This window comes from Tympanuchus pallidicinctus, unplaced genomic scaffold (genome assembly GCF_026119805.1).
Source record: "Tympanuchus pallidicinctus isolate F22 unplaced genomic scaffold, pur_lepc_1.0 scaffold14, whole genome shotgun sequence".
In the NCBI taxonomy this organism is placed as follows: Eukaryota; Metazoa; Chordata; class Aves; order Galliformes; family Phasianidae; genus Tympanuchus; species Tympanuchus pallidicinctus.
In genome coordinates this window covers 8,625,181-8,652,989 of record NW_026294659.1, presented here as the reverse complement: position 1 = coordinate 8,652,989, position 27,809 = coordinate 8,625,181, and the positions used below count along the sequence as shown (strand labels likewise).

Below are 27,809 nucleotides of genomic sequence, written 5' to 3'. Positions count from 1 at the left end.
CCTTTAGAAGGAGGGCTTTACTCCTTTAAGCACCCTGGTAGACAGCAGCATTGGTTTAAAACAGTACCATTATTGCATGCCTTGCTGAACAGTAGGGAGGTTTCAAACTATTTTTTTCCTGATGTTTGTATTTCAGTGCAATTTCACTCACATATCATGAATTTAAAATAAACTTCATATTCAGATGATGACTGATAATGCATGTCTTATACTTTTGCAGCATTTACTAAAACAAAACTTAGAAGGAAACTGAGAAGCTTTCATCTGCTTGCTCTTTTGTATGCTTTGGGAAGGCAGTGGTTTAATAATAAGCACAGGATTCCTCTTTCTGAGTTTGAAGGGACAAACGATCCCTGGTATATGCATGCAGCAGGTCTGGGAGTGTCATTAGAACTGGCTACAAAAAGAAAGATCCCCAGAGTCGTAAGAATTCTGATGATATTTTCATTAAAATCAAAGCCAAATATTTCAGTGCTCCCTGTGCAGCATGAGATCCTTATCATTTCAGTAGCAATTCATTTTATTCCAACAAAGAAGCTTCTTTAATTCCGCTTAAGCTCTGTTCTCATTTAATAAGTGGGTTGCAAACAGAATTATGTAGATTCAAACATGGCCCCTTTGAGGGAAAGAACTGAAAATTTCCCCAAGGGTTGATCTGTACTAGCGTTTACCAGCTGTGACTTCCTGCCTTTCAGATGTGTCATACGGCAGTTTCCTATTCATATATAACCAAATGGTAATCTGTCCTTCTGAGGTAGCGCATAGTGCAAGATGGAGGTGTAAAATATGCCGCATACAACCAGATAGCTGCACAAACTTGTCTGCAAACTTGACTGCAGCTGTGGCATGTTGGCAGTGGTGCTCTGACATCCAGGTGGCTCCTTTTCAGTACTCTGCTTTCCTAAAGAGAACTGGCTGCTTTTCAGCTGCTCTCACTACCTCCTCGACAGGGTGGTTAGGCTTGTCTTTGGAGAGTTGCTTGTGTTCAAAGCAGATTTCCTGTTTTAAGGAGAAATCTTTCCCCTTCACCCTTTCCTAAATTCTTATTTCAAAGTACTCTCAATAGCCAGCGTAAGCTGTCTATAAGTAGCAAGCATTACACCAGAATGCTTTCTTGTTTAATAGCATTAAGCTTTATCAATGTGAATTGGATCCCAAATGCATATGGCTGCCTACAACCTTCAGCAGTCATTATGAATAACAGGAGGATAAAGGCAGTTATTTGAGAGGAAATCCCCTCATGAAGACAAATTTCGGCTAAATTGCCAGCATGTGGGGGGCAGTGCAAACTTTCCTAAGGTGAAACTTGATTCTTACTCTACCACAGCATCAAAATAACTCCAAAGAAGCAATGGGATATGTGTTAGTGTAGCTGAGTTAGAAGCTGGGCTGTCCTTCCCAGACTCCAAACAGAAAGAGATCAGTGTTCAGACTTTGTACTGAATGACTGCCACGTGTCTGGGAGTTAGAAGTTTTCCTTGTTAAAAATGAAGTGTACTCCTCGTGGGTCAGCTTCTGAGTTGCTGATGCTCTGCTTGCTGAGCGTGTCAGCGAGGCCCTCAGGTCCACAGAGAAAAACACCTATTCTGGAACTGTTAAGAAAATAGAAACATGGTCAGGAACTAGACATAGAGTAGCTGGATGTTCATGTAAATCAATCTTATGTTCTCTAGCAGCAAGTATTTTTTCTCGCCTACAGAAACTAAAGCAGAACAGCATGTCTGTCCTTTAAAACTTATCACCCCTTCAAACTTGCGAGACATTTACTGCCACTTCTAAACCAGGTGGTGAGTTAAATCTCAGCTCAGCAGAAGTCAGCGAAGACAATTTTATTGACCTCACTGGAATCAGTGAAGTAAAGCCTCAAAGAATTTATAGCAAAAAGTTTTGAAAGGAACTAATCAGGCTTTTTTTCCTGCTAAGTTCAGATGCTCAGCTAAAGGTCATCTGTACCCAGGTGTTGTTTTTTCTTTTGTTTTGTTTTGTTTTTTTTTTTGAGGTAGAAGGTGTTATTTTTAGAAGTGTTTAGAAGTTGAGTCGCATTCCTACCTACTTCAACTTGAAAGATGGGATACATTTTTCCTAAAACATCTGCTAGTAATTAGACACTGCATCAAGTGTCTCAAGTGTCCACATATGGATGATCTTTTTTTTAAAGTGTAGGTTAAAGGTTAATTGGTCAAGACCCGATGGGATGAAACCCTATGTCAAGACCATGGCTGAAATGAGATAGAAAATACCTGAAGACTGTTATTAAAATATCATCAACATTATCAGTCAAAGGAACAAGATTGTGCTGTTATGGCAGTTAAATAGAGGACATTCACAGACACTTTCAATTGTACAAGATTACCCCGGATGCTGCCTCGCAATGGTTTTGAACTCATTTTCCCAGTTAGGTCTTCCATACAATGTTTTCTGTTTAAGGCCTGTAATCACATCCTTCTCCTCTTCATGATGCATTACAAAATGAGTGGCCTGTGAAAAATGAAAGACAAAGGATAGTGTCATGACAATATGCATCAAATTATTTGCATTCTGAAAACATTCCTGTAGAATTTATGGTATTTAAAAAGGAAAACAAGTCCTGACCAGCAGTGTCCATCTCTCTCTTACCCCCAGTCTGGGTTATCTCAAGAACTGAACACTTTGAACACATAACAATTATGTTCCTTTTTCAATGAACTGTTTTAGTCCTGTAAGAACTGTAAAATAAAGCTGCAAATTAAAACAACTCTTTCCCTTCCCTTACAGTAATACAACTCCTATGACCTTAATGAAGTTCTGCCAGTTTGATCTCTAGAAGGCCTGATCCATATGAGGATGTTTTGTCTACTCTCTCTATGTAAATTTCACTTAGGATCATCTAGGAGGAAATAGAAGACAGTTTTAGGGCTAAGGTTGAGCCCTTGCTGAGTTCTGAAGCCAAAAAACATAGAACTTTCTCCAAAAGCAAGAACTGCATGACTTTTGTTCTTTCCTTCATGTTTTTTTCACTGTATGTGTGAGGTAACCTCCTACCTTACTGCTACTCTATCCCTGTAGTTAAGCTACAGCGCTTAGACACACAGTGAATTTTTCAAAGGCGAGATATAAGTGACATAAAGCACCACTAACAGTACCAGAGTGAGCACCTTTCCTTACTGAATCACATTCTCTACTGAGTCATGGAAGAGCTGTTCCTTCATCACTCTTCTCCAACCCATAATCATGGGATCAGATAGAGAACTCATGAATGTTCTGAAACAAATATGCTGCCATCACTCAAACTTTTTGCATTAGCTTCCCCAAAATGGCATTTTCTGTAAGCAGTAACAACTGTCTTAGATACGCCTGCAGGGTGAGCTGAGGTTGATGCTGTGAGGAAATACTACTTCCCAGCGTGCACAGCCAGAGTGAAAAAAAAGAGAAAGTCAGTGCACATCAGCAGCTAATCTCATGTAAGTTCTAGTGAGTAATAATTATCTGCACTTAAAACCCCAGAGAGCCATGTGGACATCCAGAATAATGACCATATGAACATTTATCAAAACATAACACACTTGCTAACATCAGTCTGGGGACACAAGAAGGTGATTATTTTCCATAGTGTTGTTACCTGAGTTTCATCCCAGCCAGTAAGGTAGATGTTATAGCTGAGAAACTCTGCATTATTCCTCTCCTGCATTTGAGTCTCCAGAGACTGCAAGAGGTCAGCAAACCATTCAAAGGCATGAGTGTCCCTGCAAAGCCAGTAAAAATAGATCTGGAAGAGAGAAGCGAGAACTGTCAGGGGACATAGGTACTTAGGTTTCTGGGTTTCTGTTTGCTGACTAAAGAAGGACTGCGCAGTTCTTGAAGATATTGCTCTGACTAATTCAGTAAATGGGTAAGCTGGTGCTGAAGCTATTAGGAGTTTGGATTGAGAAGGTGAGAAGGTTGTGAAGCAGAACAAGGAAATATCTTCTGCTGGTGGTTCACATTTGTAGTTGGGGATGTTTTCACCAGTTTTATCCCTGTGAAACAGTTTGTTAGCACATAAAATAATGACTTTGGTAGATTCTATCTCCTATCTGCTAGCAGGGAAGGTAAATTAAAGCAAATAGCAAAACCAGTTCTGTCCACTGAATACAAATGTAACTGCAGTGTGACCCCACACCTCTGCACAGGGGCTTTCCAGGGAGGTGAGAGGAGGATGGTAGCATTGTGCTACCACTGACTCACAGTTACTCTCTCTGTTCTTAGGGAAGGTATGCAGTGTTTGCACGAGCTGCAGTTAGTGCCTGTGAATTAATGGCATGTCTTGTTTGTCTTGCATAGCTTGAATGGCACTTCCAACACAGGTGGAAATCCCCAGGACAACAGCCAGGCTTTGGGTGTTGAATTTAGCTCCTAGGGTATTTCCTTCCGTCTTTCTCTTCTATTTTTGCAGTTTTGATCCTCCAGCTTCCATGATCACTTTTCTGGGACTGTTTTGATTTTGACCATTGGTCCTCCAACAACTAAATGGGTTCTGGGAAATCTCTGTGACAAAGATGGCACGTACCTTCTTAAGTTTTAGGTTGGTTGCATCGTGGCAGTATTTGTACCAGACAGACTTGAGCACAGATGCGAATGGCGTTACCCCTATCCCGGCTCCAACCAGCATAACAGTTTCATAACTGAACACATCCTCACTAGCGGTTCCAAAGGGGCCATCTACAGCTATCCTGAAATCAAAAGTACATTGAAGAAATAGTGGATATTTATTAGCATCATTTAAAACAACAACAGAAAGGTAAAATATTTGCCTGTTGCACCAGAAAGTAAAAGAAAAGGTGGAATTGGTAGAGGAGGGAACCGACATGAGCAGTTTAAGACCAACATCCATGACAGAAGTTGTTAAGGATTGTATCACAGATGCCACCACCAGGTTGAACAAAATTTCAGCTGCCCTAGATTTTGGTTGACTTTACAATGCTTGACTCCGTACATACTTGGGCAACTTCCATGCCTCCTGGAATTCCTGCTTATCACATCCACAGGCATTGAACAAGCCCTCTGTCCAGTCTCCTACAATACGGACATGAATGCTGAAGTAATCCTCTTCTGGGGCAGAGGTTAATGTGAATGGATGCCATTCCAGTTTAGACACTGCTGGACATTTGACAAAAATGTATTGCCCGACCTCCATCTTGAAACCCTTCTTCATCATCTGGAGCTCAATTGTCTTGAAGGGATGAATCACCACCTACAGTAAGAGGGACAAGGGGAAAAAAAGGCAGAAGTAAAAGGGTATCTTCCCTGTTCACTGGTTTTGTCTACATTTTTCATCGCTAGCATTGCCCTCTCCTACAAGAGCAGGAAAAGCAGATGAAATGTTCCCAGCAGAATGGGGAGTAAGGAGCAGTGCCTGACAGCCAGGTGAAAGACTGCAGAAGATGCTAAATTTTTGGCTAAAGTACTTTATTGCACCATTCTTGTGGTCACTCCAAAAGGGACAGTTCAGAGTGGGGACTATTCAGGCTGGAGAAGGGGAGACTGAGAGGGGATCTTACCAGTGCTTACAAATATCTAAAGGGTGGGTGTCAAGAAGATAGGGCCAGGCTCTTTTTGGTGGTGCCCTGTGACATGACTGCCCAGAGAGGCTGCGGAGTCTGGAAATATCAAAAAACCACCTGAATGCTTTCCTTTGCAACCTACTTTAAGAAACCTGCTTTGGCAGGGCTGGTGGGCTACATGATCTCTGGAGGTCCCTTGCAACCCTGACAATTCTGTGACTCTGTGCCAGGAAATGTGGAATATTTACATTGCTACAATTTATGCAGACACGTAGAAAATTAATTTATCTTCTCCACAATTCAGTATTGTACTTAGCTAACTTCTCCTTCCTGCACTCTTTTGGAGACAGGCTTAGAAACAACTACACTTGGATGTTGGAGAGTAGTACTTTTTTTGCCTGTTAGACATCATGACTTTCTTGAGACGTCTTTATTTGAAAACACTGTATGACATGTAGGAACCCTGGTTTTGCTGCACCATCTAGAAAAACTGCTAGTGTTTAGCCCAGAGTTAAGCACAGCAACAACACATACCTTTGTGATAACAACCTTCTGCTGTGATCTCCAAAACCGTACCAGCCTCTCACAGAGGTACAAAAACATGGGACCTACTACCCATTTCCATGTCTGTTAACAGAATAAAATGGGAAGTTAAATTACAAAGATGGCAACCGAGATTACACTGAATTCCGGATACACTACAAACAGATGTTAAATTCAAGTTACATGTTATTTATCAACCAGAGTAAGGAACAGTTAAAATACATGACACCTTCACACTGAGTTCTGTTCAGAGGGGGAATTTCTTTCCTTGTTGAGAATTGTATTTGCATTTTTAGTTGTTACTGTAGGTATGAAATGGTAATTTCCTATGAATGATTTTGTCTCCGCCTGAGTCTGGACATTAATTTTCTGTTAATGATCATCAGGCTATTAATAATGTGAAACTATTACGTAGATTATAGCACTTTTTGGAACCCCCGTGATATGAAATACACTTTGGTAAACAGTTCTCAGATTTATTCATCTGTTTTGCCTGTTAGTTGTGCTGTTGTTACGAGGCACTGGAAGTGAACTGTCTGTAGTCCATTTTGGGTTGTAATCAACTATGTGGAAATCTTGCTTAATGTAAAGAAAACTACTTTGTGCAGCAGGTTTATACACTATTTAACAAAAAGAGTAAACAGTCGTTTTTTTGTACTGGATTTTTTCTTACCATAGGAGGATTCCCTGCAAACTGGGGGACAGGGCAAGCTCCTTTCTTTCCCCAGTCAGTGAAATTCTTAGAGCACATCTCTGGAATATGTTCAGCCAGACTCACAGCTGTCTGTCCCCGCACAATGCGCCTGAAAAAATGCAGAACATAAAGGGAGTAAGATGGGAATTAAGGAATATCTGTCACTTACTGTTATTCTGTGTATTCTTTTTCTGCATAGTTACAGACTCCTGCAGTGCTACTGCACCTTTTGATTCCTCTGTATGGCTGTGATCTATCCAAAACACTGTAGGGGGAAATACCGACTACGAGATCAGGTGAGGAACTGTGAGATAAATTTCTTATCGCTTCCAGAGTGTAATTAACACAAGGAAAACTCAATTCTTTTCAAAAAAACCCCTACTTTTTCCTTCAATAGGAAAAATGAAACATGGAGTGGGCTCAATAATCAATAATAAAGTTTCCTATTGATCACTGCAGCAATTATTCCTGTTATTTTTCTTAAAAATCAGGGACAGCCTTTTCCGAAGAACACTATTTCTTTGGTAATTTCTCTCTCTTTACAACTGCAGAGTAGATTTTTAGTTGGTGTGATGGAAACAGGTTCCTCTAGCTCAAAGTAGCTATGTTGGCTAAGCAAGCTGATGTTAGTTGATAATCTAGACTCAACATTCTAACGTGAGCTTTGCTTGTTTTGTTTTGTTCATTTATTTTATTATAGAGAAGCCTGATTGCTCCAGTTTGGCAGAACTGATGCTGGAAAAAGAATTCAGTTTTGAGAAGTAAAAGTATATTTTGATCGTGTTCACTATTTCCTGCACCTGTGTGAAGTTCTACCATCCTCAGGACCACATCTGAGCCCCTCATATGACGGTAATTAGTAGGTTAAGATCTAATGACTTTCCATAGAAATGTTCTGATTCTGATCAGACTGTTTGGTTTTATGCCAATATAACTCTGTTGATATTTTCTTCCCATGACTTCCCTTTCTGCTTTTCAAGCTCAATTTCCTTGAACTTGGCTGTGTTTCTAACATTTCAAAGAAATTAGGTATCTAAGTCACATGTACGCCTAGGTTTAAGTGACAAATGTATCAGAGGATTATTAGAATGCCTGTGTGCAATCTTGAAAGTTAAAGATTTCACTGCTTATAGATATTACTAATGAACCTCTTCCTCATTAAGGGTTTGACTAATGTCCTGCCTAAAAAATAAAGGGAAGAAATATCACTGTCCCAGGAGCATCATGAGTTGCAATTTTCAGAAACAACGTCGGCTGCAATTCACTTCCCCAACAGTGACAAGGGCTTCATCTGAGCTGACCTTGGAGTGATTTACAGGAATGGGAGGAGCCCATTTTCTGCCTGTTTTCTGCCACTCCTGAGCCTGTTGCTTAAGGGCTAGTGGTTTTCACCCTGCCCTACACTCCATTCAAAGTTTGACAAGCCAGCAGCCTGTATAAGGAAAGGAAAAGACTTATTTTCACTTACTACACGCTGTAGGTGACCTTCCAAGATTGCAATTAAGCCTTCAGCAATACAGCCTTCTAATTTCTTCTTTTTCTGTTAAAAATTTTACTTTAGTTTGCCAAGCAGAGTGATCTGAATCTCTGTATTCCTTCCTCCTTACATTTACTATTGATGGGAAGGTCAGGATTTCTATCTGTGATGTGTAACTAATAGACAAATAACATCAGCACTAAAAAGTACTATAACAGCATCAGACAAGAATCTGCCCTCTTCATTCCATTAACTATGTATTCTTCAGTTTTCTACATATTCATATGTATTCATATATGTTTGACACAACCTTCTGTCTCTTGAGATAAAATGACATCTATGTGCCTTTCAAACACGTTGAGAGTGTCAGATCATACTTCCGTATTCATCTGCTCCCAAAGCAGTGCCTGACAACCACATGGATCCCCACTCTGCCTAAACTTTTCAGCACTGTATTAAAATGGAGAAAGTATAGCCACCATTGAAAGAACAAAAACTCCACTTTTATGAAATGTATACTACTGTTAGAAAAAGCAATGTTTGCTTTCTAATAGCATCGTGTAGTAACTGCTGAAAAGTTTAGACATTCTGTCAGTAGTTACATGATAATTCCAAAGGAAACAAATGCCATTTACTCTCCTTCAATTTTTGCTCTAACATTCTTCTTGTTTCAGAAGTCAAAATGGACAAACATGCTGCTGGTGATTCTCATTTCCCTTCTATTTCTGTTCTTCCTGCTGTAGTCTCATTTCTTTTTTTTTTTTTTTACTGGTGCTACTGGACTAAGAGGAAGTGTTGTTGAATAGTCATTGTTATTGGGCACTTTTAATACACTTTCCAGTGCTCTGAATCCTCAACTAATTTTAAGACCTAGAATTTAATTTTAAATGGAGAACACAGTATATCTATAAACTATGAAACGTGCCTTGGATACTTAAGGATTCTTTTCATGCATCAGTTCTGTAGTTTCATAAAATGAAACTGAAGTTTCATTTTGGAAGGCCAACAGGACTGACGTCCTGATGGGGGTTTGTTACAGGCAGCCTAACCAAGATGAAGAGATGGATGAGGCATCCCACAAGCAGCTGGCAGAAGTTACACGATTTGTAGCCCTTGTTCTCATGGGGACTTCAACTTCTTTGATATATGCTGGAAATATAATACAGCATAGAGGAAGCAGTTTAGGAGGTTTCTGGAGTGTGTGAAAGACAACTTGTGACGCAGCTGGTAAGAGAGCCTACCAGGGAAGGAGTCCTGCTAGACCTGCTGTTCACAGAGAAGGACTGGTGGGAGATGCGGAGGTCAGGAGCTATCTATCTTGGACAGAGTCACCACTAAAAGGTAGAATTCTCAATTCTTGGTGATGTCAGCAGGAGGGCCAGCAAAAACCTTGGACTTTCAGAGGACAGACTTTGAACTGTTAAGGAGAATGGAAGGGAGGGTCCCTTGGGATTCATCCTAAAGGGGAAAGGTGTCTAGGAAGGCTGGTCGCTCCTCAACATGTAATTCTTAGAGCCACAGGAGCAGGCTGTCCCCCTGTGCTGTCAGATGAGTCAGCAGGGAAGAAGACCAGTGTGGATGACCAGGGAGCTTTCTCAGAGGCCCCAGGAGGAAAAAGAGTTTACCTGCTGTGGAAGAAGGGATGGACAACTCTGGAAGAGTACAAAGAATTTGCTAGGATATGCAGGAAAAAAATTAGATAGAAGCCCAGCTTGCACTGACCCTGACCATTGTAGCGAAAGAGAATCAAGAACTTTTTTTTACAAATATATTAACAATAAGAGGAGGACTAAAGAGAATATCCATCTTTTACTGAAACATGACCTCTGAGGATAAGGAGAAGGCTGATGTTCTCAATGCCTTCTTTACATCTGTCTTTAACAGTCAGACCAGCGATCCTTGGGTTATTTTACCTCCAGACTTGGAAATTTGGGATAGGGAGCAGAATAAACTCCACATAATTCAGGTGCAGACAGTTAGAGACCTTTAACTCAACCTAGACTGCCACAAATCCATAGGGCTGGATGGGATCTACTCGAGGGTGCTGAGGGACCTGAGGGAGGTGATTGTCAAGCTGCTTTCTACCATCCATCAGCACTCCTGGTCAACCAGAGAGGCCCCAGAGGACAGGAGGCTTGCCAATGTGACTCTCATCTACATGAAAGATCATAAGAAGAATCTGGGGAACTACAGGCCTTTCAGCCTGACTTCAATGTCAGGGAAGGAGATGGAACAGATCATCTTGAATGAGATCACACAGTAAGTGTGGGACAACCAGGGGATCAGGCCCAGTCAGCACAGATTCACAAAAAGCAGGTCCTGCTCGACCAACTTGATCACCTTCTATGACTGGATGATCTTCTGGTGGATGAGGCAAAGGCTGTTGATGTGGTCTACCTAGGCTTCAGCAAAGCCTTGGATTCTGTCTCCCACAGTATCCTCCTGGGGAAGCTGTCAGCCCGTGGCTTGGACAGGTACACTCTTTGCTGGGTAAAGAACTGGCTGGATGGCTGTGCCCAGAGAGCGGTGGTGAATGGAGTCAAATCCAGCTTGTGGCCAGTCATGAGTGGTGATCCCCAGAGGTCAGTATTGGGGCCTGTCTTGTTCAGTATCTTTACTGATGAGGCAATTGGGTACATCTTCACTAAGTTTGCAGAAGAGAACAAGGTGGAGGGAAATGTTGATCTGCCTGAGAGTAGGAAGGCCCTTCAGAGGGATCTGGACAGGCTGGATTGATGTGCTGAGGCCAACGGATGAAGTTCACCAAGACCAAGGGCCTTGTCCTGCATTTTGGCCACAACAACCCCAAACAACATTACATGCTTGGGGCAGAGTGGCTGGAAGACTATGTGGAAGAAATGGACATGGGGGTGTTGGTCAACATTCAGCTGAACGTGAGCCATTGGTGTGCCCAGGTGGCCAAGAAGGCAAAATGCATCCTGGCTTGTATCAGAAACAGTGCAGTCAGCAGGAGCACGGAAGTGAGCATGCCCCTGTACTCAGCTGTGGTAAGGCTACACCTTGACTACTGTGTTCAGTTTTTGGGCTCCTAACTATAAGAAAGGCATCAAGGCCCTGGAGTGTGTCCAGAGCAGGGGAACAAAGATAATGAGGCATCTGGAGCAAGTCTTATGAAGAATGGCTAAAAGAATTGGGATTGTTTAGTCTGGAGGAGGCTTAGGGGATACCTTATTGCTCTCTATAACTGCCTGAAAGGAAGTTGTGGCAAGATGGGGAGCAGCCTCTTCTCCTAGCTAACAGAGATAGGAATAGAGGTAATGGCCTTAAGTTGCATCAGAGGAGGTTCAGGTTGCATATTAGGATAAATTTCTTCTCTCAGGCACTAGAACACGTGTGTGATCTAACTCCTTTCAGGTTTCAGAGATCAATTAAGAATTAGAAATAGGCACTTTGAAAAAAATATTTTGAATTAAAATATTGTAAGAAGTTGATTATCGGTGAGCTTAAGCATGCCCGAGTCTCATATAGTCTCATGCATGTGAATAATTGCTGTATGTATCTGAGGGCCTGTTGGCCTCAGAGCCTGTACTGGCACATCATTACCTGCAGAAATAACTGCTCCTTAGTGACTTAAGTCTCTATGTGCTTCTATGAGTGGAGAGTTTGAAGCTAAAACAAAGTAGTGATCATGTATTGTATGGTTAAGTGCAAATACTCACCCAGCACCATGGATGACAAGGCCAATAAAGAAGATGACAAAAAGATGGTGAGTGTACCAAAATACTTCAAAATATGACCTTCGGATGATTTTGGCGGATGATGTGATGATTAGTATGAGGGCCAGAGTGATGATAACACCGGTGATACCAGCCAAGTATGTGAAAGCCACATATAAGCCCCCCACAGGATTCTGTGAAATAATTGCACACGTTGGTCAAAGGGGTTGCATCAAAGCTGAGGCAGCTGAACCATCAGTCTATCTCACTTGCCAGATCCTGCACCCCGTTGCAAACCTTTAGATTATCCTCTGTGAATTTGCCAACAATGCTTTGAAAACGTACTTCAATTTTGTTGCACTGCAGATCTGCTCCTACTAGAGAAAGTAAGAATAGAAACAAAGGGTTTCATACCTATCTGCACACCAAAGACTATTTCTTATTCTGCTCCTGCTCAGCAACATGTGTGTGGGAAAAATGAACATTTTTGCATAGCTCTCTTGCTAAAGCTGAAGTCCCACGTCCATATTTAGAGCTAAACTAAAGCTCTTATTTTTAGTGGTGCTGGGCAGTTGTGGGTCTCCCAGCTTACAAGAACGTCAGATTCTCAGAGCTTCTGAGAAACTGGGAGGTTTCTTTTTCTGTTTTCTTTTTCTGTTTTTTTTTTCTTTTTCTTTTTTTTTTCTTGTTTTTTTAATCCTGAGTTTAGGGAACCCGATTTCAAATGTTTTTCTCAATTTCTGTGGACCCTTCTGTGGGAATGCCTGCCTTACTCAAAAAACTTCTTTTATAGGGCATTTTTTTTCTATGCTGTTTTAAAGCTACTTTGAAATCCTCACGTGAAGAAGCCTAAGGTATTACCAAAAATCAGCAACACTATAACTGATCACTACAGGAAAATGAATTACAAAAGGCTTTCCTGCAAGATGGTGCAAAGACAGATTGTGCACTCCAGAAACAGACAGCCTTCTGAGATACTCTTAGGTAATCATCCAAATGAATGTAATAATGATTCTTCACAGCTGGATGTCACTTACCGGAATAGTTTGTCTATAAAAGTTGATATAGCTTTCATTTGGGCCATCACCAAGTCTAGAAAGCACAGCTGCCAATGTTCCTTCCTCTTCAACACGTGCATGCACGCTCCACTCTACATTGAATAAGTGTGCAATGATGTGAATTGCTAGGAAAGAGAAAAAAAAGAAATAATTAGGGATAAGTACAGAGTAAATGCTCCCTGTTCTGGGGTAAGCTTTGTAGGATTTCTCAACAGCAGCTTAGAACCTGTGCCACTCCCATGGCAATTTCGGATCACTGATGAGTGTTAATTCTTTCATAATTTCTTCTATTTGTTTCAAATGTGCCAGCTAAGAAATAAGCCTAAACAGAAATTTTAGTCAGAGTATTTGGTTCTAAAGGCATTGTCAAATACCTTTTATTAATCCTTGTCATGAATGTTACTAGCTGTGAAAGAGAAAAGCATCCTTTCTTATTCATCTTTTGCTACCAGTTGCAGAATAATACTTAAAATGTTCCAAGCCTTCATGCACTCTGACTCATTTAAGTTAATAAAATCAGCTCTCTTCCTATATCCTTAAGAACTTGGATCTCATTTGAATTCTACGTAACACGAACAGGAAAGCAATAACCAAAGAAACATTTGAGTACCAACCAGTATGAAGGGCGATCATCCATGCCACCATTTTGTGAAAGGTGAGGTTCCTGTCCAGTTGCCGTCTGATACGGGTAGAGCAGCACTTTGAGTTTGAGGAAAAAAATATTTGCAGACTACTTGTGATTCCTACACACACTTATTTAAATGCAGAGAAAAAAATGGAGGCCCTGAGCACAAGAATTGGTGACATTGCTGGTAAAGAATTAGAATTCCTAAATATAAACAAAAATATATTACTCCATATATCAGAGTATGATAATAACATGTTGTATTTTAATATGTCTAATTGAAACAAAGTATATGACAATGAGAAAGCAAAATAACATCAATTATGGGAAAAATATATCTATCTTATCTGTGTTAAATTTAAATTAGATGCTATAAATGGAGGGAATAATCATACTCTGCCATGCCTGGAGAAGTTGACTTGTACTGCCACATAGCAACAGGACCCTGCTGCGGCTCATACTCCAAGCATCCAAGTTTGGGTGCTTCCACTCCAAACACATCAGTTACTTATGGTTCTAAATGTTTCCTTTCCCAGAATTCTGGGTGTACTTGGCAAACACTCACTTGCAACTTGTTAGTGGAATTACCCAAAGAGAAATAAGAATAAAAAAGTCTCTACTAATACAAGCTGAAGAATGGCTCTTAGAAAAACAGAATGATATTTTCATTAACTATTATAACAGGTACCTGAGAGGTCCCATCTAAATTATAGTCTCTATTGTAGTCAGCAGGAGTTTTCCTATAAATTCTTGCTCATGTAAAGCTAGCATTTGCTGTCTCCACACAGAAGAAAGTGTAATTATTCTGTGTTGTGTCCTTATATTGCTTTTGCTGACTGACAAAAAACCAGAAATTACTAAGCAAGCTAAAACATGAGAGCCATATAGGTGTTTTACACAGCCAATTAAGAGAGCAAGATAATCATCCAAGTGCTTGCTGAACACTAACTTTGTAGATGGTATGGTAAAGTATCTTCCCAGTCAACAGGGTGGATCACATCATCCCAGACATTCAGAGTGAAACAGAAGGGACAACAGAACACCAGAACAATTAAGCATAAGACCAAGCAGTAGCAAAATGCTGCAGTTAGGTTCAGTGGTGAAGCTCATTAACAACAGCAATGAATACAGAACAAAGGGGTATGCAAAGACAATATTGATGTTACTGATAAATATCTTTGTAGTGAATGATTTCTGGGTGGCAGGATGTAAAGGGAGGGAGTTTCCAGCACACTGCTATTGAGCAATTGGTTTGAACAAATTTCCCCTCTCCCTAACCTCAATGGCATTGCTGTTGGAAAGGCCACTACCCTTTCAATATGTTACACGACATTTTAAAATCCTGATTTTCTTAAGAAATCCTCACAGAGCATAATTAATTAGACTGAACAGCAGAACAAGCATAAGCAACTGTACTGCTGCACCAAGACTACAACAGTCCCAGCACTACCCCTGGCACACTGGACTTGGCATGTTTTACTTAAGATAATTACCTTCTTCCTGAGGTACAGCCTTATTGCAACATGCAATTGCAGTTAAACGAAGTCTGACTGCCTAACAGTCCTATTTTATGTCCCTTCCTCATGTCCTTGTACACCCTCAGAGCCTTTAGCTTCCTCATACAGCCAGACAGTGAGTTGCAGGCAGGCACCAAAACTATGCAGCTCTCTACATGATTCTCACTTGCAAACTGAAAAGGAGATTTGCAACTAGGGACAAGCAGCATTAAGACCCAGCTGGAATAAAATTCTCAGCCCTTAGAATCATGTTTTAGCATTACTGTGATGTCTCTGCAAATGTCTTCAGTTCTTTCATTGCTTTGAGCTCAGAAGTCCTCTTCCCAACCTGCTTTCTGCTTGATGCCTGTGAGATCTAGTTCAGACCTCGTGAAGACCTGGTATGATCAAGATCTCATCAGTGTTTTCCAGTTGTATTCATCTAATGACAAAACAAAATCTTACTAAATTTATGTTCATTAACTTCTGCAGCTTGGGGAGCCAGCTGTCATTGTGGCATATACTATTTGATCTTCCTCAAAGCAGAGGAAGAACAACTTTAGCCCTACATTTTTACTTATTATTCTTTTTCTTTCACGCACATGGAGACAGCATGTCTGCTTTTATCACTACCCAGAATCTGAAGGGGTGTAGAACAAGATAGAAAGTCTGGTCTGGGTATTTCCAAGTTTATATTTGTTAGTGCTATGCCTAAAAAAGGCCAGAGCACTTTGGATGGCATTGGAAATATAATTTAGGAGCAGAGGCAGCTCATATTCATCCACAATGACTGCCAGAGTGTATGTACTAGATGAATATACAGCCTAGGTTGTGTCTGATTATTTTCTGGTGGCTTTATATCCCATTCTCCTCTGCTATGAAGGACTCTTGAAACTGCACATATTGTATGATTGCTTGTTCTTTTGCTCTGCTTTTTCCACCCTAACAAACAGTCTCGTCTGCATGAAAAGAATTTCTGTTAGATTTACAGATGAAAACCATGTTCTGTGAACTAGTGTTGTTGACTGCGCATATACCAAGGATGACAGAAAGAAAGGAGTAATCATATATTTGGAAGGAAAGTTTATGAGCTCGAGGAGAATATTATTCCACTGAGGTGTGGCGTGGCAGCATACTGGTCCTTGATAGGAATGGAGTGACTGTGATGCAGATAGAAATGAGGCAACAGGATGAATAGAAAAAAACCACAAGAAGTGCTAGGGTCCCCTCAGCTGACAAGGCACATCCATTTTGTATTAACAAGGTTTGCAGCTTACAGTTCCCTTTGGAGGCCTAATCATCAGAGCTGTGGAACAGGAGCCTTTTTTTTTTAATATGCCTGGATAATTTCTTTTTTTTCCTGCATCTGTTATAATAGACAGGAATCTGCATTTCAGCAACGTGACAGAGTCAGTGCTACCATAGGAAGCCACTCCAGATATCACCTAGAATCGATTGTCCTTTTCTTAGTTCCTTGATACTGGGCAGCTGGGAGCTAGAAATAGTCAAAAGGGTGGTGAACTTCTCATCCTGAGATGGACATGCAATGCAAAAAAGGAAGAATGTAGTTTATGAACTTGCTGAAAAGGTCCCTTTCTAAAAGTCTGTGAAAGCACGTATTTGCTTTAAGAGCTGAAAATGCCAGCAAGGAGATAAAGGCTAATTTATCCCACTATGAATGGGTACTGTATCATTGATAGACTAGGCAAATATGTGTAAGCACCACCAACCATGGTTGGCATGGAGCAGAGGGCCTTTGCATCTGAGACAGCATGATGCCCAGGAGACAAAAAAAAAGGAGGAAGGGTAAGTCAAGGCTAAATATCTCAATAGAGCTCTAGGCTCACCACTGGCATATAGACCTCTGTCTTGCTCAGAGCAAAACCCTGAGCTTATCTGCTTCTTCAAAGAAGAGATCCCAAAACTATGGTATATTTGGGGAACTTGGACAAAGATTCTTGGTGCACTTGCAAAGCTACTTGGGTTATTATTTGCCATAAATTTTGAAATTCTTTTCTCATCTTACCGCACTTGATCCTCTGAGGAAGGAGAGCAAGTTTCGACATACTGGCAGCAGAATCAGCATGCAGTTGAAATTCAGACACGCTGCAGGAGCTCTTGCCAGAGCCAAAGCACGCTGAAATTGGAGAGGTGCTATTATTAAATTAATTACCTAAGACATTATCCAGGAGACAGATAAGCACAGATTTTATATGTGATTATGACACAACTATTCATGAGCATGAGATTTAGAGTTAGTTAACAATGTTTGCACTTCAGAGCAGCCATGCTCTGGCCTAGTTAAGGGCACAAATGCAGAAAGAGAAGATTCTTCCAGATAAGCTACCTTCTATTTACAGTTTTGAAATAACACAGCAGTATGAAAAGCTCCCCGTCACATTTGGCAGTTGGTAGCCAAGTGCAGGTGCAAGTCTAAACTAGCAGCATTTTCCTTCCCAATATTTGAAGAAAATTTCCCCGCTGCTATTTCAGTTGGCTGAATTAGGGTAGACGGAAGGACAGCTTAAGAGGGAAGTGGTTTAGTGTTCAGAAAAGCAATGAGACTGGATCCACAATTCTTCACAAATGTAGGTTAGTCTTTCTTGCAACTAGCACCAATGTCAAAGAAGCTTTGTCATGCTCATAAAGCTCATCTCAGTTTCAAAAGGTCTCTTCAGAAGGCCTAGCACTCTAGCTCCAAACTGTCCCTTGTGTGTGCATCTCTGTAAAAAGAATCCAGGGAAATTCACTGCCTCATCTTTTAGGAATATGTTCCCTTGATAGCCATATAAACTGTTTGTGCTACAAAAAACAACTGGAAGGGGAAATAATTGCATCATAGTTCTAGAAGCAATACTTTATTCGTCTTCTCCTTAATAAAGTAGCCACCATGCATATTCACTTTAATTACCCTGAGCACAATTGTTACCTGGAAACATCTTTAGAATGAGATGTGTCCATTTTGCTATCAGCTTTCTATTCAGAAGCTCTGGACAACTATGTGCATTCAGTAATCCGTTTATTTGACTTTTAACTCCTTCTTGAACCTGTTGCTCCAGCAAACTAATCCTGTTTCAATCAAATAAAACTAGGAAAAATTGTGTGTGTGCACTCTGTGAAGATAATGTATGCTTTGTACTTACGCCAAGGAGTACTCTGCTGTAGAAGAAATTTTGTGGGAGATCATATGCAAGATAGAACCACCAAAAGAGGAAGATGTTTAACCCCAACCACACAAGCTGAAAGAAAAATGAAGAGGAAACTTTAAACTTTGTTGATCATTCACGAAAATTTACACAGCACAGAAAACGGCCAATGAGATCTTTGTGTTTCTATTTGTAGAGACAGATGTGCTGAGTATGAGGGTTCAGCAGGGAGAATGTATATATATATTATTTTTTTCTGGTAGAAATTTGAGGTGTATGGAAATGGCAATAAACACAAATACAGATATCGGCAGCTGAAAATTTTGCATGGTTCTAAGAATTTAGACATGATTATATAAGAACTGTGATATTACATGCGTCTAATTAAGTCTGTGAGGTTAGTTAAATCTCCAAACATCATTAAAAGTTAGGACCTCTTCAAAATGGTGCTTCCTTAGATGTATTAACCTTTGTATGAGGAACACTTAATTGCTGTTCAACAGCAGTAAGAAGCTTGAGATCTAAATATAGATTGCCTTAATTACACCCGAGGCCTGACCATAACGTTTTCTATTGTGTAGGAGGCTCTAAATGTCTGAAATCAGTCAGCAAGAAATATTCAATGCAGGCATTTAGGTAGAGTTTAGACTATCCAAAATCGGGCTTTTTCATAGCTACACTGCAGTACTCTCACAGTGTGTATCCTACAGTGCAAATTTCTTCAGGAAAAGGGAATTTATTAGCCCTCCTCAAAACTGCAGAAGGTAGCCCATCTGGCTGCAGAAATTTGGCCATTTGCCCATCAAATCAGCTGTTGGCTGATTTCACATACTGTGTTATGTGGTACAATCTGTATCAATGCACCTCTATTCTAAACAGATTAACCAGGATGTACAAACAGACAAAAAAAACCTCCAAGAACTGGGAGAAAGCTCAGCCTATGGCTGTAAGTTAAGGATACCAGAAACTGACTTGACAGTAGCTCAGCCCCATATTTTCGCTGGTCCTTTGGCCCAACCTGACACTGTAAAAACCTAGGATTGGTTTGGCATTTGAAGCCAACATCTTACCTGTATGGAATTAGTCTGGGAAAGTGAAGGGATTTCCATCAGGTGGCATTAGGTGTCTGCTTTGTTGGGGCAAACCAATATAAATCCTGTCTGTTTCTATCAGGCATGGGACAGCCCTGTATAGTAATACTGTAGTGGGCAATGAAGAATGCTTTGCTAAGGATTTCGGTGAACAGTACTTACACATACTAACCCCACTTTGCAGAAATCCCTTCAATGGTGTTACTTTGTTATTACATGTATTATATATTATAATATAAACATACGTATATACTTATCTTGAGTATGACATTGCACTGATGTGAAAAAAAGAGAACTTTGAAACACTAGCTTCTGCCTGAATTTTCTCCCATAAGGACTGCCTTGTCTTACTGTTTATCTAGATGAAACAAGAGTGAGATTTTTAGTACTTTTAAATCTTGCTTGGAATAGTTTAATATACTTTCACAGCTACTCCATGTAACCTATTCAAAATGGATTCAAATGCTAGTTGCCCTAATGAAAAATTCATCACTTTCTGCTCTAAATTCTGGAATCTGACTCTAATGCTAATTTTCTATCCTCAAGACACATCCAACCTGCTCTCAGTTGCATCTACTTCTGTTTACAAAAATGCAAGAAAACCTTGTTGTTGTGACTGCTTTCTATTTTGAAGTTCAATAGTTAACAATGAGATGCAGTGTTATTTCTTTTCCTTAATTCATCGTTGCATCTAAAAATAGCAGGCACTTAAATCCTGAAAAAGAATCCAAGTAAAGTAAGAAAAAGTATCCAAGAAAACAGCTAACATACAACCATTTCTCAGTTCACAATGAAACCTACAGCAACGCACGTACCAGGGAGAGCTCCTTCAAAATCAAGTTCTTGAAGTGCGTCACTGCACTTGCTGCCCTAGCTTCAGCATAATCAAACACATTATTCGCTGACACAAAGAGATCTGCTTATTAAAACACTCTGCAGAACTTTTTACTGGACACAGATAACAATAAAAAATGGTACTTACAACGACAAAGATGGACAGTCCTTCATTCTCCACCCAGTTACCCATGTTTGCCCGAGACAAGAGTGCACGACAGCCCCGTTCTTTCTGGGACAGTGTCTATGACTTCTCTCATAAGGAAGTGAGAGCAGAAGCTCACAGCAATCTGTTTCCTTTCTCATTCATTTAGGAAATAAATTAACCCATAGTTCAATTTCATATCATCTCCCTAGTTCAATTTCAAACACGTTTCTACCAACTTTTAATAACTCACACATCTATAAATGATTGACATAAACTATCTCTTCCTCAAGATACAGAGTTTGGATAAAATAAATACCGTAACTGGTGAGGCTTTCTGCTGAAAAATGTATTGTCACTTTGAATAACTTTCAATGCTGAACTGTAATACACAATTCACAGAAGAATTATCTCATCCCAGCCTTATCTTCTTTATCATCCCAGGTCAGAGATGCCATTCCTGCAGATCCCTCTTGACAAATAGTCACTAGAATGATTTATCTTTTGATCACTCAAGGTTCACAAAAGCCTCCAAATATAATCAAAAGCTCTTCTTTTTTGGGACGCACATGCAAACTGTAACATTTCCTCTCCACTTGGGTTAGTAGGGAGGACACTCGACTGTCACTCTATGTCACTCTATGTCACTCGACTGTCTGGGTTTTTTTTTCATTTTTTTGTACTCTCACACAGTTCCAGCTCTGGGAATTCTGACACTACAAAGAAAAAAAAAAAGAAAAAAAAAAAAGGTAATGACTTTGCTTCTGTGATTGTAGAAAAGAATATGGAAAATGGTCTGTGTATATTCTGTAGCTTACAAGCCCATCAGACATTTATTCCAAAAGTATTCTTTCTTTAAAAAGCAACACCTTTGAGGGAGTTTAATGATTTCTGAATGTTTTGCCTCTGTGGTATCATGATTCCCAAATCCACAATAAAGAGCATAAAATGAAAAGTGGTCAGGGAAGGCAAAGTGTCTGTTCTGATTCGTGGATGTCCATTCTAGCTGTGAAGACTAGCCAGCTCCTTCCACCCAGGAATAGCAGTACTCTTCCTGTTTTTTCTTCCAAGCAAGTGTGCGAAGCCAGGATGCTCTGAGCTTCAACAGCCCTGGCTTGCCTGGCAGCTCCTCAGATACAAGAGCCACCAAAACATGGACTCTCTGCCTTAGGAGGCTTTTGGCAGGCCATAAACTCCAAAGGGGCAGGGTTTAGATCAGTCACAACTGTCAAAGTTTGACACTCTCTCAACTGTCTGACTAGCGGCCATGAAGCAGAATATAATTTAGTTGCTCTCAGCCAAGCAGTTATCAAATACCCATAGCTTATCTCACAACCTGAGCTCAAGGCTTAGAGGTTTTGAATAGTTCCAGAGCTGGTGGATGCTGTAGCTCCCTGGTATTTGGGAGGTCTGCTATTAATTGGAAAATGGACAGGACAACATATAGCATGGTTTCTGTATGTAACAAGTGTGGCTAGAGTTGGTATCAAAACCACCTACACATCACCCTCAATTTAAATCTGCTGTTTGAACCTTCTGAAAATGTGAAATATCACTGGTGTAATATCCCAGAGATGTATATGTTTCATGCTTTGGTCTAGTTAAAAAACAAACAAACAAACAGCATCATATACAAGAAAAGGGAATGTTGGCAGCTGTGTATTAACAATTATGTAGGAGTGTGTTAAACTGAAGTATGAAAAACTGAAACACTTTTTTCTTACTCTGTTTCTAAAATGTCTGTCGTGCCAGCTGATTACTGCACGCTGTTTTTCTTCTTTGTAGTGAATGGTTCAGTGAACCATTTTCTGTGTGACAGCCCTGAAAAAGTACTCAGATCTCAAGACTCTTCACTTCCTCACAGTAATTTTATGCCAGTTATTCTAGTTCCTCTGTTAATCTGTGAAATAAAGCTCTGTATATTTCTGTACAAATTTAAATAACATAGGACTGAGTGTTTCACACCTGCCTACTAAAAGGACCATGTAAAATTCTGCATGCACAGATTCCAAAAGAGAGAGGTAAAGAAAAGAAAAATGAAAGAGACCCAGTTCCTGCATTGCTGCCAATATGCTCAGACAAGGCTGCTGAGCTCTCTCCCATATAGCCAGTGAGAGACATTGACTAGCCTCTTCTATTTTGTTGGTTGAGATATTTATTTTGAATTCTTTGCATTGTGTGTCTCTTGACCTTCCCTCGATTTTACACGAAAGAGGAAAAAGCAGACTAGAATCTTCTAAGACTTCTTACATGGAGGGGAAAGCCTCATCCTTAACTTTATATCCGTTCTCAAAAAGCATCATCTATGGAGCTTTCTCTGCTACACTACACACCAGACCTGCTTTCACGTCCAGTCTCAGGCTGTCACTGCACTGACCCCTTCACTCATGGGAATAAGATAGTATGAAACCCCTCCCTTCCCTGTTTTGTTTACAAGATAAATTATCCCATGCTGAGGCCAGGGCTCAGGGCCCATTCAACTTGGCCTCAAGCACGTCCAGCAATGGGGCACCACAGCTTCTCTGAGCAGCCGTGCCAGTGCCTCACCTCCCACACAGTGAGGAATTTCTTCCTAATACCTAATCCAAATCTCCCTTACTTTAGTTTAAAACCATGATCACTTTAAGCTGGCAGTACTTTTCAGGTTAAGGCTGGCATAAGCAGAAAGTGAGGTTAGCATAACCCCCTATGCATAAAGCCTGGGACCAAAATAACCCAGCTTTGCGCGGGTCTGCAAGAAATATAGCCCAGCCTAGCCACTGAACAGAAGCCCAGCTTTCACGACCCGCCAGGCGCTTTTTTCCTGCGCTCTTATCTTGCGTTCATCCCAGCACCGGCGCACCGAGCACGTGGAGGCCCGTGGCGGCCTTCAGGCAGCGGGCAACGGCGGCGCGGCACCGCCACCCGGCGGCCAGCAGTGACGTCTCTGCTGGGGCAGGTTTTCACTCATTGAGCTGCCTGCGCCATTCTTCAGGACAGCGGGGAGGCTGCTGCTGATTCCATTATATTATACATATATATACATATTCTGTAAAAGCTGAGTAAGAAAATGAGCCCACTGTCAGCATTTTGTATTAAATGTTAATTTACCACTTGGAGATCTACATTTTCAAGGGGAAATATTTTAGTAGATATCAGATCAGAAACAAGAACCAAAGTCAGTGGTGTGTAACAGGTAAAAATATCAGTGCACCACAGCCTGCAAGCTCCAGGGGCAGATTCTTTTCTCACATGACTGAAAGTGCCACTTCCCTGCTGTCTCCCTACGGGTCCCAGCTCTGCTTTCCTTTGCTGCTGTGAGCTCCTTGATGGATCTGAACATCTGGCAGCCTTGTCTCATCACAGGTCTTCTGGTGTAAAGAAAGGGTGCCTTCTGACAGAATTTCCCTCTTGTAGACATCTGTCACACCTCTCTCATCTTCGACTTCGAAACCCAGTTTTTCAAAATGAGCCTGTCTGCTTAGCTTACTGTGTGGACAAACCATACTGAAAACATGCGGTGCTGGAGCTATGTTTGTATTCAGAGTCACTTCACCTGCTTCTGCTACAAAGCCTCTTTGTTGTAGACACTACCCCTTTTCGGAGGGGAAAAAGCAGGCAAAAAAGCTTCAGCTCTGGGGAGTTCAGTTACCTCCACTTCTGTGCTGAAGGAGAGAGATGGGCAGGGATGTGAAGCAGAGCTGAGACACACAGCAGTGACTTGGGAGCTTCGTGGAAATGGTGCACACACAGTGTCCCCAGCTTAAAAGTGAGTTGTGAACAGAAGCTCTAGTCCAGTGGTGGCCTGCTAGCCACATGACAGCCAAATGCATTCCCTGAGCAGAGGCAGCCTAGGAGCACGCACATGCACACAAAAGACACTGCTTCACAGAACCATGTCCTGATACAGCTTTTTCCATTGGCTGGCTGGGTGCCCTAATGGCTGTGCTACAGCAGAGGAAGAAGAAGTACTCCAGTAACCCCTTGCCAACATCCTAATTGCACGGGTCTATCCTACTTTACACTGCTGCATTCATATTGTAAAATACAAATGAGTGCTGTAAAAGGTGGGGGTTTTTTTGCTGATTTTTCTCTCTTGTTTCTCAGCATGAGGGTGACAGGGCAACCCATGTCAGTTTTAGATCCCTGCCTGCAGCATGACATCTGACTGACATGGCTCCTGGCTCAGCCTTGTTTGTACTGAGGACTTTGAGTTTTTGTTAACAGCAATAGGAGAAACACTGAGAAATGATTTCATGTTAAATGCACAAGTCTAAGAAAGATAACAACACAATGAACTGTGGCACCGAGGAGCAAGCTTTTGCATAAAGCTTCACTTTAAAATAATCTATTAGCTAGAGTACTAAAATATGGCTCATCCCTGTGCTAAGGCTGAGCATGAAGCCTATAGGCTGCTAAGTCATATTTATGTTGCTTCTGAAAACAGAATAACATGGCTGTAGCCATACATCACTGTAATGGTGACGTTACAGAAATCATCCCCTCCTGACCAGACAGTACCGGAAGGAGTGGAAATTGCAGAGATACCATGGATCTGGGCAACAGGAACACGTGGATGGTCAAATCCAAACCCATAACCAGCTGAAGCCAGGAGCAAAACTGGATCATGAACTACCTGGTGGAGCAAGAGGATATGGAATTAAAAGTAACCAATATACTGAATCCAGCCCTGTTTTTAAACACAATAGAAGGAAGGGAAATCAAACACGACTGTCTTCACACTATTGAACAAGTATATTGTAGCAGAACTGATTTGAAAGACTGTCCCCTTGGAATCCAGATGTGGAAATGTCTGTGGATGGTAGGAGTTTCATGCAAGATAGCATTAAGAATGCCATAATTCTGGCACATTCCAGCTAAGCACAGAAAGCAGAATTCGTAACCTTGCTAGAAGCTTTGGATTTAGCAAAAGGGAAAAAGAGACAGTATGTGGACAGACTCAAAATTTGCACTTGGGGTTGTGCTTGTACATGGTGCTATCTGGAAACAACAGGGCTACTAAACTCCCAAGGAACACCTGTAAAATATGGAGAAACAGTAACAGAATTGTTAGAAGAGGGGTAATTACCAAAGAAGTAGCTACAATGCATTGCAAAGCCCACCAATCAAACAACAATATTAGTATTGGTAACAGCCACACAGATACAGCAGCCAAGAATGCAGAAGTTTTCTTCCAATTAGTATCCCAGAAACATCAAGAACGGATCGATGAACCTCCAAAATACCAGACTGAAGATGAGAAATTGGCTTCCTTGATAAAAGCTAAGAAAAATGAAGAAGGATTGTGGGTAATTCCAAATACCATGTAATGGTTCCCCAGCTAGTAATGAGGAAAACAGTAGAAAATAACCGTCAAATCACACAGTGGGGAACAGAAGCCATCATGGGTAACTTAAAAACTCAAATTTTAAGCATGTGAATGGGAGTAATGGTGAAAAGAATGGTGAGGAAATGTGAATTATACTTGAAAAATAAAAAAGACCACCCTGTGGAATCATGAGAAGGGGAGACAGCCCAGGACACTACTGGCAGGTAGTCTTTTCCAAACTCCCATAGCAAGCTGGCTACAGGTATTTGTTGTTATTGATTGATACTTTTTGAGGATGATCAGAGGTTTATCACTAACACACCAACAAAGCAAGTAAAATAGTAAAAGTGTTGCTAAAAGAAATTATACCTAGATTTGAGGTACCAATAGGTATATTGTCAAATAAAGGTTTGCATTTTGTAGCTGAAATTGTCAAAAATCTAGCAAAAAACATTGGAATAGAATGGGATTTACATACTCTATATAGGTCACAGTCCAGTGTAAAGGTGGAAAGGAGGAATCAAACCTTGAAATGCAAATCAGTAAAATCTGTCAAGAAGCAGACTTGAAATGGCCTGAGGCCCTACCTCTCATCTTACTTCATGTTAGGAAATGGTATTCTAAAGAGAAAATAAGCCCTTATGAAATTATCTATGGAAGACAATTTCAAATATTGGTGGGTAATAGTGATATAAATCAACTGGGTAAACTAAATCTATGAGAATGTCATATCTTTAGGGAAAATCCTACCTTCTATCCACAGGTTCATGGCTCAGGCGACACCAACACCTCTGGAAGTCAGAATGCATCCATTTCAACCTGGGCAGTGGGTCTATTAATGGACCTGAAGCTTCAAACCACTAGAGGAGAAATGGAAAGGACTATACCAAATATTACTGACAAAGAGCGAAGAAAGCGTCCATCCCACAGTGGCAAGTGGAACAGACTGCACCAATGAAACTGAAACTTTCACAGAAATGAACACAGCTTACAGATGGGAATCAGAAAATTGTATTATGAACTTCCAGTTGTCAAAGATAATTATCTTAAGTGTAACAGTGATTGTTTGCCTTACGTTATTCATATTAATTGTTTGCTAAGCTTTTTAGCAGTACTTAAGGGATATACTCCATTTGTTTAAATTGATAATGGTAATCTTAGCAGTAGTTACTTATGCTTATCAATTAGATGCATAGGATCAAAATAAACATATGAAGTTGATGGAAAAGGTGGCTGTTCTGTTGCCTGGAATTCTATTTCCTGTTAGACATGCATGGAAATGACAAAATATGAGACACGTCTGTACCAGCTGTGGGAAATACCACTTCCAAAACAAAGTTGGCATACAATATTTATTACCAAAACCTTAGAATACTTTGCAGATAAGTATGTAGAATTGCAGACATAGATTGTAGTAACCCAACCTATGAATAATGCCATTTGTTTGACAGACAAATGGACTAGTCAAGCAGGGAGTGCTCCAGTGGAAAATATCTGCACTGAAAGTGGATATTACAGATGACAGATGAGTATTTTTAAAGAAACAGGGATAAATACTGGGTGTTAGTTAAAGGCAAAGGATGGTACTGGTTATGTGGAGACTGTTACCATCATGGTGGACCAGAACCTGTACCCTAGGAATAGTAATGCCAAAGGTTGCAGTAACAGATCAATTAACATGGAATACTCTCAAAGGGTAAAAGGGAAGAGCCCAATCCATTAGTAGAAAGGCCTGGTAGTTTTCACTCATTCATTAGGTGACTAATTCCCTTCTAGGAATTGCAGAACTAGAAAAAGCTATAGTAAACATCTCAGCAGTTACGAAGCACCTTGAAAATGAAACACTGGATGCTATTATTGCCCTTAAGGAAGAAGTTCAAAGTTTAGTCAGGATAGTACTACAAAATAGAATGGCTTCAGATATGTTATTGGTTGCACAAGGAGGGGTTTGTGCAGTAGTAAATATTAGTTGCTGTGTTTATGTGGATCAGAGAGGTAGAATAGAAAGAGACATACATAAAATATGGCACCAAACTAAAATACTGCATAAAGTAATCCAGGATGATGTAAGCTAGAGCTTAACAGACCTTTTACCCAAAATGACTTCCTCACTTCCCGGATTAAATAGGTTAAAGAAGTTATTTGTAGGGACAATGTGTATAGTACCTATATGTATCCTTGCTTGTTCTGTGATTA

The 27,809-nt window shown here is 40.6% G+C and overlaps 1 protein-coding gene across 3 annotated transcripts in view; it reads right to left on the bottom strand.

The window, feature by feature from the left end:
• Positions 1-430: 430 nt before the first annotated feature.
• LOC128076412 (cytochrome b-245 heavy chain) overlaps positions 431-27,809 on the bottom strand; it is a 29,643-nt gene continuing 2,264 nt past the window's right edge. The window contains exons 2-15 of one of the 3 annotated variants that reach the window (XM_052674026.1): positions 26,364-26,473; positions 24,833-24,920; positions 18,233-18,328; positions 17,116-17,226; positions 13,583-13,667; positions 12,948-13,093; positions 11,914-12,104; positions 6,736-6,865; positions 6,054-6,146; positions 4,956-5,209; positions 4,526-4,688; positions 3,599-3,745; positions 2,354-2,478; positions 431-1,592 (exon numbers count right to left, since the gene is read on the bottom strand). In XM_052674026.1, coding sequence (XP_052529986.1) covers positions 1,466-1,592; positions 2,354-2,478; positions 3,599-3,745; positions 4,526-4,688; positions 4,956-5,209; positions 6,054-6,146; positions 6,736-6,865; positions 11,914-12,104; positions 12,948-13,093; positions 13,583-13,667; positions 17,116-17,226; positions 18,233-18,328; positions 24,833-24,913 — 1,749 coding nt within the window. In that variant the 5' untranslated portion in view covers positions 24,914-24,920; positions 26,364-26,473 and the 3' untranslated portion in view covers positions 431-1,465. Of the gene's footprint in view, positions 1,593-2,353; positions 2,479-3,598; positions 3,746-4,525; positions 4,689-4,955; positions 5,210-6,053; positions 6,147-6,735; positions 6,866-11,913; positions 12,105-12,947; positions 13,094-13,582; positions 13,668-17,115; positions 17,227-18,232; positions 18,329-20,308; positions 20,465-24,832; positions 24,921-26,363; positions 26,474-27,809 lie in introns of those variants that run through there. The other 2 variants (XM_052674027.1, XM_052674028.1) reach the window with 2 other exon arrangements.